Source organism: Polypterus senegalus, chromosome 1 (assembly GCF_016835505.1).
Source record: "Polypterus senegalus isolate Bchr_013 chromosome 1, ASM1683550v1, whole genome shotgun sequence".
In the NCBI taxonomy this organism is placed as follows: Eukaryota; Metazoa; Chordata; class Cladistia; order Polypteriformes; family Polypteridae; genus Polypterus; species Polypterus senegalus.
This window is the reverse complement of record NC_053154.1, coordinates 23146218-23160082: the sequence shown is the minus strand read 5'-3', so window position 1 is coordinate 23160082 and position 13865 is coordinate 23146218. Positions and strand designations below refer to the sequence as shown.

The following is a 13865-nucleotide window of genomic DNA, read 5'->3' as shown; positions in this document are numbered from 1 at the left end:
CCCTGGCACCACCACTCCTCCCTCGCAACCTTGTCCTCCTCCACCCGACTCTGGCTGATCAGTGGTAGTTGCTGCCTCCTTTTTATGGGTCACCTGGAAGTGCTCCAGGTGTTTGATCACCAAGAACCGGCGGCACTTCCAGGTGTGATGAAGCTGTTGCCCATACGGGCTCAGGAGTCCCAAACACAGCACCCCCTGGCGTTACCTGCGGGACCCAACAGGGCTGCCCCCAACTCCAATTCCCAGGGAGCCCTGTGGGAAACCGAGGCACTACACCAGCCCAGGGGGGCGGCCATCTAGCGTCCAGGGGGAGGTATTGCACTGTCCAGGGCTGTTCCCCCTGAATATAGAGTGTGCAGGGGCATCCCGGCTGGGCATGGATGCCAGGCGCCTGTCACAAGGGGTTAATTCTGGCTTTCCCTTTGTCATTTTCAGATCTTTGCTGCTTTACTTACTCATTAGGAGCTATTTATTTCAGGTAGGTACTCTCATGGACTGACGATCATACAAAACCTATGTTTTGAAAATAACCATGACAACAGCATGTTTAATTGAATGTACGGTGAGTGTTCATTTAGTGAGTTACTTATCTTGTGCCTGCTGCCCATGGCAATTGGTTTTTTGAGCTCAGACGACCAGGATGAGAAGCTCATTGTACTGTAATTCGATTGCTGCTAGTACAATTGAAACTTAATAGGATAACCACATTTAAACAGAGAATATATAGTGTGTCACGTACAGTTAATAAAGTATGCAAAAACTCCCACTCTTAATTATTTTCCATTTTATTACACATAAAGACAAAAACATTTCAAATAATAACAAACAGGATTTAAAAAGTTAAGCAGCATCTACGTGCTACTAAAAGTTCAGTGCACCTCTGGTAATGCCATACATGTATGACCATCAGATATTTCTTGAGAGCACATTGACGACAAAACAGAAAACATAATAAAAAAAAAAGATCCTGAGAAGCAACCAAAAATTAAAAACTACTTAAAAAATATTTTAAAATAATTAGAAAAAAAACAGCAGCATTAACTGTGTGCATATGGACAGAAATCAGACCAAACTGTTATTCCTCCACTTTTCGTTCTGTGGGTAGCAGGGGATTTACTCCAAGGTCTTTGGCCATATTGTTCTAAAAAACAAACAAACGAAAGAAGTTATTAAAATAATATTTTCTGTTACATAAAACATTGTTGAAAGCACGGTGGTGCAGTGGGTGGCGCTGCTGTCTTGCAGTTAGGAGACCCGGGTTCGCTTCCCAGGTCCTCCCTGCGTGGAGTTTGCATGTTCTCCCTGTGCCTGTGTGGGTTTCTTCCCACAGTCCAAAGACATGCAGGTTAGGTGCATTGGCGATCCTAAATTGTCCCTAGTGTGTGCTTGGTATGTGTGTGTGTGTGCCCTGTGGTGGGCCGGCACCCTGCCCGGGGTTTGTTTCCTGCCTTGCGCCCTGTGTTAGCTGGGATTGGCTCCAGAAGACCCCCGTGACCCTGTAGTTAGGATATAGCGGGTTGGATAATAGATGGATGGATAAAACATTGATTCAAAATTCTCTTTCAATTCCATATCAGAGCTGAGCTGTCAACCCAGTGAATCCCAGGGGTGAGTTCAGTGATGCAATGCCAGTTTAAACTGCAAGGGCACAAATGCATTCAGAAATGAGATAATATTTTGTTATATTGATTTTCATGATACAGAAAACTGGCAAGAGGAAGTGTTGTATCGTGTATTGGATAACATTACCATATGGAGGAAAAGAAAATGTTTTCCGTCATAATTACGAGATTTAAAAATCTGATTTAAAAACTTTGTCACGTGCGGGTGTATGGGACGCAGCTTAAGAGCTCTAGTGAATGTAGTTATCTGCCGAGCCAGGGTTGGCACTGTTTTCTGATCCCTTTCCTCCTTTCTTTCTCCCTCTATTGACGGCCCTTGCATCACTGAGGTCATCTCCGGTGTCCATCCTCCTGGACCCGCCCATTCCTACCATCTTGCTTCATAAACAGGCAAACCAGTTACCTACTTCGGTTCTATTTGGACGTGTATCTGTAATGACATCTCCGTGACTAACCTGTCAAATTACAGTATGTGGGGTTACCAAGGTGGCACCCCAACTCTTTATCTGAGTTCTTTGTGTCATTTTACAACTTGAACCTTCTCAAACAGATATTCATAGTCAGTATAATGATGTGGAGGTCTGCACACAACGTAGACATCACCAAACGTGAAAGTTGGTAGGGACTGCAGGTTACGTTTTTCACACATTCAAACACTTAATTCTGTGATGAGTATGACCAATAGCAATATTATTTTGTAGATGCACCACTACATCCATGGGCTTGTTGTCAAATTGACCACCAAAGCACAAACTTATTGTATTTCAACAGGTCTCATGATATACTCAATGCTGTTGCAAGCACCAAGCTGCAGTTACTGCAGCCTTACAAGCCATGGATGCGAGACAAAGTGTGTGAAACTTTGATAAACTGTTAACTGATGCTGCGTGGTTACAGCTAGGAGAAGTTGTAAAGCAGTGGTTCTTACAACAGCAGTTAGTCCTCTAGCATGGTGGGGACAGAAAGCAGAGATATTCCCAGTGCTTGCTTTTCTGGTCAAATGAGACATCTGCCCCTGCTACGTCTGTAAACACCGAGTGAGCATTTTCAACTGCATGGCATATTGTGGTTGGAAGAGCATACACTGACATGTGGGTAACAATAAGGCATCAAAAGACTAAAAGGAATCCTCCATCCATAAATTATATATTTTTTATATTTAATTTACTGTACCCCATTTAGTCTGTAGTCATAGCCAAGAAGAATTTTGAAACTCACAATTTTTGGAACTATCAGTGCACAGCATCAACAAGAAACCTAAAGCCTCATTGGAATGACTTTTTGACCTGAAGACAAGACTCTTGACCAATGAATGAAGGGGGAGAGGCGGGTCTTTAGTATAAAAAGTCAATGCCATGAGACTTTGGGTTTCCTGTTTATGACGTTGCCTGATAATTCCAGTATCTCTTATATATATTTCTCTTCTGGTTCATCCTGCTTCCCTCTTCAAACCCATTTTTCGATTCCTATTCGTCGTCTTCCAAACCCTTTCCCACGCTGCCTGCGGCCTCCCATACACCCCCACATTCTATTCCTCCTTCGGACTACCGCGTTCCCCGCTCTTCTCTCATGACCCCATTGGTTTCACGCCACTGCCCAATATCTAGCCTGACCGCGTCACCTTTCCCTTCGGCCATGTCTGCGCCTGGGAGGCTTTTACGTAGCCTGCTACAGGAAGGTACTCTCTCGACCATTGCCATTGGTTTCGCTCCTTGCTATTTTCATTATACTGTGACAGTTGTTTCCTAAGCCTTTGTTATAAAATGAACAACAGTATCTTCTCTGTCGACAGGTTTTTGTACAACGTCATCTGTATTCCGGGATCTGGCAACTGCCTGTTCCTATCAGTGGGTTATTTCTTGACACAAACTGTTGACAAAGGCAATGCACTCTCACTACGACACAGGACAGTAGATTTTGTTGCATTACATTGGGACAGATTTGGAAACGTTGTTCCTGTTATTCTTTCCAATGGAAGTCGAGTTATCACAACAAGTCACAAGTACTATCAATACATGGCAACAGCTACAGTTTATGGTGGTGAAGCTGAAATTCAAGCTCTTTCCGAGATTAGATCTTTCGACTCATCATCTGTCTTCTCCAGCAAAACACCTATTCACAATTGCATCTTTCAAGAAGTATTTCTTTCTTCTTGAGTTCTGAATTCCTTTCTCACTGTTTTCCGTTCCTACTCTTACACCGCCGTATGCTACAGCGGGCGTCCACTAGTTTAACAATATTTTAGCAATAAAGCATATGTTTTGCACATTTTGAGAATACAGCTGGATAACCAACATGTGGATTATGAGACACGTTATGAGACACGGGTAACATGAGAATTGTTTTTCTTACAATTGGTGTTTTTCACATCGTTTGCCATTGTACAGCACTGGTCACCATTGGCTTCTATTATATCATAAACTTTTTTTCTCTCCATTCTGCATGAAAAAGAGAGATTCAAAATTTGTATTGGCCACCACTACAAAGTACATGGAGTAAGTAGCACATAACAAAAATATAATTTTTAGGTGGGTATTCCTCTACCTGGCACCAACATGTTAGCATAGATAGTTTCTACTGTTTAGAATTTGAATTGTCATGTTAACCTTTGAGTGAAAATCAACAAGTGGGACATAATGAAGAAGAAAGAGGATACCATGCAGTCGTAACCTCGTGGCACTGGATGAGAGGACATTAGGGTGACAATAAGGCAACTGAAACCCTCCACCTGCGTCCTTGACCCAATACCAACAAGGTTTTTCAAAGAAATATCAGACGTGCTAATTGACAATATTCTTGACATAGTAAATTCGTCATTAGATACGGGGGTCTTTCCAGACTGTCTTAAGACTGCTGTAGTTAAACCCCTGCTCAAGAAAAGTAATCTTGACTCCTCTGCCTTTGAAAATTTTAGACCCATCTCCAACCTGCCCTTCTTAAGTAAAATTCTAGAGAAGGCAGTCATTATGCAGTTAAATGACCACCTCAATAAACCTGCTATTCTTGATAAATTTTAGTCAGGCTTCAGAACAAATCACAGCACAGAAACTGCACTCATTAAAGTAGTAAATGACTTGCGGGTAAATGCAGACAGAGGCCATTTATCTGTTCTCATCCTCTTAGATCTGAGTGCTGCATTTGACACCATTGATCATAATATTCTTAGAAATCGCCTTAGTCAATGGGTGGGCCTCTCTGGCAGGGTCTTAAATTGGTTTGAATCCTACCTGGCAGGGAGAAAATTCTTTGTTAGTTGTGGTAATCACATCTCAAAGACACATGATATCCGATATGGTGTTCCACAAGGCTCTATCCTGGGTCCGCTGCTCTTCTCAATCTACATGCTTCCGTTAGGTCAGATTATCTCAGGGCACAACGTGAGCTACCACAGCTATGCTGATGACACACAGCTGTACTTATCTATAGCACCTGATGACTCCGACTCTCTCGATTCACTAACACAATGTCTTACTGGTATTTCTGAATGGATGAATAGTAATTTTCTCAAACTAAATAAAGAGAAAACTGAAATCTTAGTAATTGGCAATAATGGATTCAATGAGGTTATCAGAAATAAACTTGATGCACTAGGATTAAAAGTTAAGACGGAAGTAAAAAATTTAGGGTTAACCGTTGACTGTAATCTGAATTTTAAATCGCATATTCATCAGACCACTAGGACAGCATTTTTTCACTTAAGAAACATAGCAAAAGTTAGACCTCTTATATCATTGAAAGATGCTGAGAAATTAATTCACGCTTTTGTTTTCAGTCGACTAGATTACTGTAACACACTCCTCTTAGGACTACCCAAAAAAGACATAAATCGCTTGCAACGAGTGCAGAATGCAGCTGCTAGAATCCTAACTGGGAAAAGAAAATCCGAACACATTTCTCCAGTTTTGATGTCACTACACTGGTTACCTGTGTCATTCAGGATTGACTTTAAAATACTGCTTATGGTTTATAAAGCCTTAAATAATCTCGCTCCATCTTATATATCGGAATGTCTGACACGTTATATTCCAAATCGTAACCTCAGATCTTCAAATGAGTGTCTCCTTAGAATTCCAAAAGCTAAACTTAAAAGAAGTGGTGAGGAGGCCTTCTGCTGCTATGCACCTAAAATCTGGAATAGCCTGCCAATAGGAATTCGCCAGGCAAATACAGTAGAGCACTTTAAAACACTGCTGAAAACACATTACTTTAACATGGCCTTCTCATAACTTCACTTTAACTTAATCCTGATACTCTGTATGTTCAATTCATCACAATAACTATTCATAGTGGCTCTAAAATCCGTACTGACCCCAACTCTCTCTTCTCTCTTCTGCGCCACCACCACCTACTCAAAGCATCATGATGCACCAACATTGATGGACTGAAAGCCAGAAGTCTACGTGACCATCATCATCAGGTCCTTCCATGAAAACCCTAAATACAAAGAGGACTGTTTGACTTATGTTAGGTAGATTGCCCAGAGGGGACTGGGCGGTCTCTTGGTCTGGAACCCCTACAGATTTTATTTTTTTCTCCAGCTTTTGGAGTTTTTTTTGTTTTTTCTGTCCACCCTGGCCATTGGACCTTACTCTAATTCTATGTTAATTAATGTTGACTTATGTTTATTTTTTATTGTGTCTTCTATTTTTCTATTCATTTTGTAAAGCACTTTGAGCTACATTTTTTTGTATGAATATGTGCTATATAAATAAATGTTGATTGATTGATTGATTGATGCTCAACAGCACATAAAGAGAAGAATTCGAAAAGAATGTTTATATAGACTCATCTTTCCCTTTACTTATTTACAGGATACTTTTATCCAAAGTGAGTTATAAAGCACAATGTTGTTCTTATCTCTAATTTGTGAGCCCCGAAAGGCTAAGTCAGTGGTGAGAACTAAAGCTGTAACCTCAGGCTTTACCCCCCTCAGTCACTAAGTGCTGCGCTACACTTCTGCTACTTGTATGGCAGATCATGTCCTTTTCTACCCATTAGGATGCTTAGAACATCGTAACATCCATCTTAAGAATGATTAATAATTTACAAGTGTTTCCCAAAACCTCTCATAATTAAATTATCATGTGAAATCTTACTAATAATCCACTTGATTGCCAACCAAGGTTATTATAGTTAACGAAAACTAAAATCAAAACTGAAACTATTATTAAAAAACATTTACGTAAACTGAAATAAAATAATTAACAAAACTGAAATGAAAACCTAAAACTAAACGAAAAAATTAAAGTTGCTGAAAAGACTAACTGAAATAAAATAATAACTTACTAAACACAATTTTAGTTTTCACTTTTTAATTTTCTTGCTGTTAGTTTTTAACCTTTATAACATTTAAGTCTAAAACTGAAAGCCATCCACCACGAGCCGCCCTCATATATTCATCCAGTGAATGGTGGCTGTTCACACAGCATTTACGGTGACAGAGTGAGCTGAATACGCGGAAAGCATGTGAAATAGAAAGTGATTTACGTGCCGCCTTTCTCTGTACTTGTTGTATATCAAGATGTAATTTAAATGCCTGAAAAACTTTACCGTATGGACAGAAAAATCAAGATTGAGTAACATTTCAGTTTATTTCTCAGGTGCCACTTTGCACTCGAAGTATACAAAGTATAGAGAAAGTACACTACTCATGAAAAAAAATCGACTTCGACATTTTGATGAATCTTGACGTTTTACACCTCCCTGAGTCAGAAAATACTGTTTTTTGGAATTATGTCTGTGTGTGTGTGAATGAACATGATATCTCAAAAACGCAGCTAGATAGATGGATGAAATTTGGCATGTGGTCGTTACATCAGAATTGTAGATCTGTATTAACTCTTGGGCCAAATCCATTAACCGGAAGTGGTACTTTACCTGAACAGATACTCGACTTTTTTTTTTTTATTCATGCAGCTGCCGATTTATTCAACATTACATTTATAATAATTGTTCAATGAATTATTAATTTGATTTGATTTGTTGTTGATGGTTCTTTAATGTGCATATTACAATCATTGTCATGCAGTTTACTCCTCAAATATCCATCCCCATATCTGAGTACACGAGAAAGTCGAGGGGAGACCACTCCCGATTTTTGAAAATAAAACAGCACCGATCGAGAGACTGACTAGGTCATCATACAAGATCATCATATTGTTGCTTTAAAAATGTCATTTAACAACAATGCGATACAAACCGTGTAAAATTCCTGAGTTGGCAATGTCTTTCCTGAACTACAGGTAGGTGGGGGAAGAGAGTCTCAGATGCTGTCTCTGTCATTTTGTGCCCGCTCATACTCTTATTACCTGCTCTTGCTCTGCTCATTAAGGGTTTACTGTTCTTATGATGGGCTATTCATGTCTCACTGCCCATAACCTTCACACTACATGCTTGTTTTTCTTTGTTTCCCTCAATACAGCAAGGTGGGGTCTGCACACTGATTTAAGACTAAGACCCTTGTTCTTCCTTAACTCATGTGATTTTCATGGTCACACCTGTCAAAACACAGTAGATTCTCTTTTCTTATTTTTTTTTATTTTTCCAGGCCTGCAGGTGCAAAATTCTGTCTATAAATTGTTTGTGCCTGAGATGGAATCAGAGATCAATATGGCTGGTAGAAAATAACAAAGCCCAGAATTTGAGATTTTTGAATGAAATATTGAAGGCATTCATTATAAGCACATTGTCGTTGGAGCAGGATATGTTGTGTGCTGTAGACATTTAGAGTAAAAAACCCTCACTCCTTACAAATTCACCTAAGGTTCATTACAAATTGGCCCATTCTGGGCAATAAAAGGAAAAGAAAACAGTGCTAACAGTCTGCGTAGATTTGTTCAGCACAAATGACATAGAAAATATTTTACCAGACAAACACAAAACCAAATAGTAAAGTGTGTTGTGTGGTGTAGTAAGCTTCCACTAACATTACATTCATATTATATCTAAACCTGTTAAGTGTACAGCTCTGTCTCATTGTGACAAAAAAACTAAACTCCCTAGTAGCTCTTTAACCATACCATAATTACTAAAACTAAAACTGAAACTAATAGATATAAAAATAAAATAGAAATGTCTTTGCAAAATAAAAAATAAACTATCCGAAGACTATCTAGAAATTCTTAACTGGACTGAGATCTGGTTGTGACCCGGCTACTCCAGGACATTTACATTGTTGTCCGTTCTGTGTAGCTTTGTCTTTATGCTTGGGTTCATTGCCTTGCTGGAAAAGAAATCTTCTCTCAAGGCACACATTAATTCATTTTTTTAATGATTTTTTATCTATATATGCTTTTGTAAACTTTATATGTATTGTCATGGACACCAGGAACTATTTGCTCCACCCATACAATAGGTGGCAGTCTCCCTGAGCTACAGTACCTGCATGGATATCTGCAAGGCAGGCTGGGAATTACAGTTCCATGGGTACTGCCAGTGGGAGCTGCAGGGACAGACCCTCCCAACTTTAAGGAACTTCCGTCTGAGCCCGAAATGCTTTCAACATTTAGTGCAGAATGTTTATTAGTCTTTATTGTGTAGGTTAGTCCAGCATACTGACTCATCACAAGTTGGCCCTAACACATTCAGGTCCATTTAGACGACAATTGACTGAAACCCCAGACAGGAGACCCACTGTTGAACTAATTCTGGGACTTCTAAAACCAGTTGGCTGCAACAGTGGTGACTTATGGGTGTCATTCAGTTATTTTGTTTTTACATATATATCTGTATTTTAAAAAAAAATCTTGGAAGAAGACGAGACGTGATTTTCTCAGGGAGACACTTTCATGTCCCGCAAAATGAGTCTTTGTGCCAAGAGATTTAACCATGCCCAGGAGCCAGAAATAAAAGACGAGGAGTAGATGACAAAGGAGAACATCGTAAAGAATTCCAAAACGTTGATGCGGTACACATGCAGAGCAGGTTAGAGATAATGAAAGTATGAAAATTCGAAAGTCTCAAAGAAAGGATAGTGAAGATCACATTAGTGCAAAAAACAAATGGAAATTATTGCTCAGTGAAATAATGGAACAGCGAAAAGAGATCGAATATATTGTTTGGATATAAAGTTTAAGTCGGAGACTTTTTGATCGTCTAATTAGTGTTGCCATCAGGGAAAAAAAAAGTAGTGTTTATTCCTAATGAAGAGGCGTATCTGCGAGAATTAAAAGATTTGTTGTTTGGTGAAAGTGAAATCCACATATGCGAGCGGCAGAGACGCGAAGTTGCTGAAGCGTAGCACGGGCAGAGGGGTTGCCCCCAGTTTCTATATATATATAAAAGTCAATATGTGTGTGTGTGTGTGTGTATGTATGTTCCATCATCACTACTGAACGACTCGAGCGATTTTCATGAAAATCGGTACACCTGTTTCTCACTGGTTGACTAAAAATACTGTAGAGTGAAATCAACCCTAACCCCACCTGGGTAGAGTGGGGGCTGATCTTGTGGTCTTGTATGCATGTTATCATCCAGTTGACACTCAGAATGACCACCAGAGGGCGAGCTGGAGGTGACTGTCAGCATTCTTTATGTTTGAGCGCCACTGCGCCCCTGTTGCTTTTGAAATTAAATAGAGTTGGCCGGTTCCGAGCGTTAACTGGATGATAACATACATACAAGACTGCAAGACAAGCACATTAGTGAGTCTTCATTGTTTGTTAATTTATTTTTATTTTTAAAGTTTCTTTTAATTAGATCTTTCTCAAACAATTAAAAAAAACACTTTATTTTCCTCCCGGGCAACGCAAGGTATTTCAGCTATGTTAACGAATATATATATATATATACTAGCCATGTATGCCCAACTACGTTGCGCGTGTTAAAGTTGTGTGTGAAGGGCTCCCTGTTTAAATGCGGCTGCCAGTCGTGAACTGGGCCCTTCGTCGCACAGCAGTATGATTTTTTATAAGGGAAACAAAATTACAAAAGAAAACCCTTGGACATTGATTCGATAGGAACGGCCTACTCAGAATCACTGTCCGAATCGTAATTATGTGGTGGTGTAGGAGCATTTCTGCTCCTGTCCATTCACAGTCCGTGTCATTTTCATGACGCTGTCGTTTCCTCTCCCTAACTTCTCAACCTTTCTCCAATCTCGCAGGTTGCTTTGTGGCAATCTAAAGAGTAAGGCAATATACACGGAGCAATGGTTATAAAAGGGGGACACATAGGTATCCAGGCTCTTTAAAGCATAAATAGGGATCACTTCACTGACATGTGAGCAAACCACGGTACAACTGTGAGACGCGCAGCACTCGCCAGCTACAACATAACAATAATAGTTTCCGGAACGTGCTGTTACGTTGTCATTCATTTTACCCACTGTCTTTCTTTCATTCAAATGTTACGTAGGCACGTATCTTTTATCTTCGACAATCTCATTCTCTAACCAGGCCTCAGGAGCTAACCAGCGTAACACTCTCCACCACCCCTTTCATATTCCGGCACATTGTTGACATCCGTGAGTAACAACAACGTACTAAACTGGAAGGTGGTCTACGCATGCGTGGAATTCATGGCCAAACAAAGATCAAGATCTAAATGAAGATCTCTTTAGTTAATTTAAAGCACAAGAATCTGTTTAGTTTGAATGTCTGTGTTTTGAGGTGTGACTGGAGTACTACAGTCTTTAGTAGTATAAGCCTGGAGGAGATTCTTAATGCAATGCCTATGTTTTAGCTGTCTCTCTACTGCCATCTAGTGCTTCTTCTTCTAATTCATTCGCGGACAAAGATCAAGATCCAAATGAAGATATATATATATATATATATATATATACAGTAATCCCTTGCTATATCGCGCTTCGACTTTCGCGGCTTCACTCTATCGTGGATTTTAAATGTAAGCATATCTAAATATATATCACGGATTTTTCTCTGGTTCGCGGATTTCTGCGGACAATGGGTCTTTTAATTTATGGTACATGCTTCCTCAGTTTCTTTGCCCAGTTGATTTTATACAAAAATCTTAAAAATGTTATACCGTGCGGTGCTCGATTGTTTGCTTGTCTCTGCCTCTCTCTCCCCCTCTCTGACATTCTCTGCGCCTGACGGAGGGGGTGTGAGCAGAGGTGCTGTTTGCACAGAAGCTGTTTGCCTAGTGGATACAAACGCACCTCTAAGAAATGCCAGCCGCTTTATCGCGGTGCTTCCAAAAGCACACTTATTGATTTTTTGATGGTTTGCTTTAATCTCACTCTCTCTCTCTCTCTGACCTTCTCTGCGCCTGATGGAGGAGATGTGAGCAGAGGGGCTGTTTGCACAGAGGCTGTTTGCTTAGAAGATACTGACGCTCCTCTAAAAAATGCTGCGGCAAACTTAAAAGCACACATATTGATTTTTTGATTGTTTGCTTTTCTTTGCGAGCGATCTCTCTCTCTCTCTCTGAAATTCTCTGCTCCTGAAGAGAAGAAGATCTATTTGCATTATTTTAATTGTGAGAAAGAACTGTCATCTCTGTCTTGTCATGGAGCACATCTTTAAACTTTTGACTAAAATGTGTTATTTCATGTCTAGAGGGCTATAATAATGTTAACAGTGTGGGAGAGTTTATAAGGGCTTAAAATATATAAAAATAACCATACAAACATATGGTTTCTACTTCACGGATTTTCATCTATCACGGGGGGTTCTGGAACGCAACCCCCGCGATCGAGGAGGGATTACTGTATATATACTGCTCAAAAGAATTAAAGGAACACTTTTGAATCAGAGTATAGCATGAAGTCAATGAAACTTATGGGATATTAATCTGGTCAGTTAAGTAGCAGAGGGGGTTGTTAATCAGTTTCAGCTGCTGTGGTGTTAATGAAATTAACAACAGATGCACTAGAGGGGCAACAATGAGATGACCCCCAAAACAGGAATGGTTTAACAGGTGGAGGCCACTGACATTTTTCCCTCCTCATCTTTTCTGACTGTTTCTTCACTAGTTTTGCATTTGGCTACAGTCAGTGTCACTACTGGTAGCATGAGGCGGTACCTGGACCCTACAGAGGTTGCACAGGTAGTCCAACTTCTCCAGGATGGCACATCAATACGTGTCATTGCCAGAAGGTTTGCTGTGTCTCCCTGCACAGTCTCAAGGGCATGGAGGAGATTCTAGGAGACAAGCAGTTACTCTAGGAGAGCTGGAGAGGGCCATAGAAGGTCCATAACCCATCAGCAGGACCAGTATCTGCTCCTTTGGGCAAGGAGGAACAGGATGAGCACTGCCAGAGCCCTACAAAATGACCTCCAGCAGGCCACTGGTGTGAATGTCTCTGACCAAACAACCAGAAAGACTTCATGAGGGTGACCCAAGGGCCCCATGTCCTCTAATGGGCCCTGAGCTCACTGCCCAGCAGCATGCAGCTCGATTGGCATTCGCCATAGAATACCAGAATTGGCAGATGCACCACTGGTGCCCTGTGCTTTTACAGATGAGAGCAGGTTCACCCTGAGCACGTGACAGAAGTGAAAGGGTCTGGAGAAGCCATGGAGAACATTATGCTGCCTGTAACATCATTCAGCATGAGCAGTTTGGTGGTGGGTTAATGATTGTCTGGGGAGGCATATCCATGGAGGGTCACACAGACCGCTACAGGCTTGACAAAGGCACCTTGGCTGCCATTAGGTATCAGGATGAAATCCTTGGACCCATTGTCAGACCCTATGCTGGTACAGTGGCTCCTGGTGCACGACAATTCCTGGCCTCATGTGGTGAGAGTATGCAGGCAGTTCCTGGAGGATGAAGGAATTGATACCATTGACTGGCCACCACACTTTCCTGACCTAAATCCAATAGAACACCTCTGGGACATTATGTTTTGGTCCATCCAATGCCACCAGGTTGCACCTCAGACTGTCCAGGAGCTCAGTGATGCCCTGGTCCAGATCTGGGAGGAGATCCCCACAACACCATCTGTCATCTCATTAGAAGCATGCACCGATGTTGTCAGGCATGTATACAAGAACACAGGGGCCATACAAAGTGCTGCGTACAATTTTGAGTTGCTGCAATTAAATTTTGGCAAAATGGACTAGCCTGCCACATCATTTTTTCACTCTGATTTTTGGGGCGTCTTTGAATTCAGGGCTCTGTAGGTTGATCATTTTCATTTCCATCAAACGATGTGGCATCCTTTCGCTCCTAACACATTACCCAGTCTATATCAGTATAGATATCCAGGAGGATTTCTTTTTCCCATTGAGATCTGATGTGTTTTCAAAGTGTTCCTTTAATTTTTTTGAGCAGTTTGTT

At 40.8% G+C, this 13865-nt stretch overlaps 1 protein-coding gene across 2 annotated transcripts in view; it reads right to left on the bottom strand.

Moving 5' to 3' along the window:
* Positions 1–1001: 1001 nt before the first annotated feature.
* The window catches only part of LOC120523405 (uncharacterized oxidoreductase YjmC-like), a 91437-nt gene continuing 78573 nt past the window's right edge, over positions 1002–13865 (bottom strand). For both annotated transcript variants that reach the window (XM_039744700.1, XM_039744691.1), the window contains exon 11: positions 1002–1141. In XM_039744700.1, the coding sequence (XP_039600634.1) occupies positions 1076–1141 (66 nt within the window). In that variant the 3' untranslated portion in view covers positions 1002–1075. The remainder of the gene's footprint in view (positions 1142–13865) is intronic.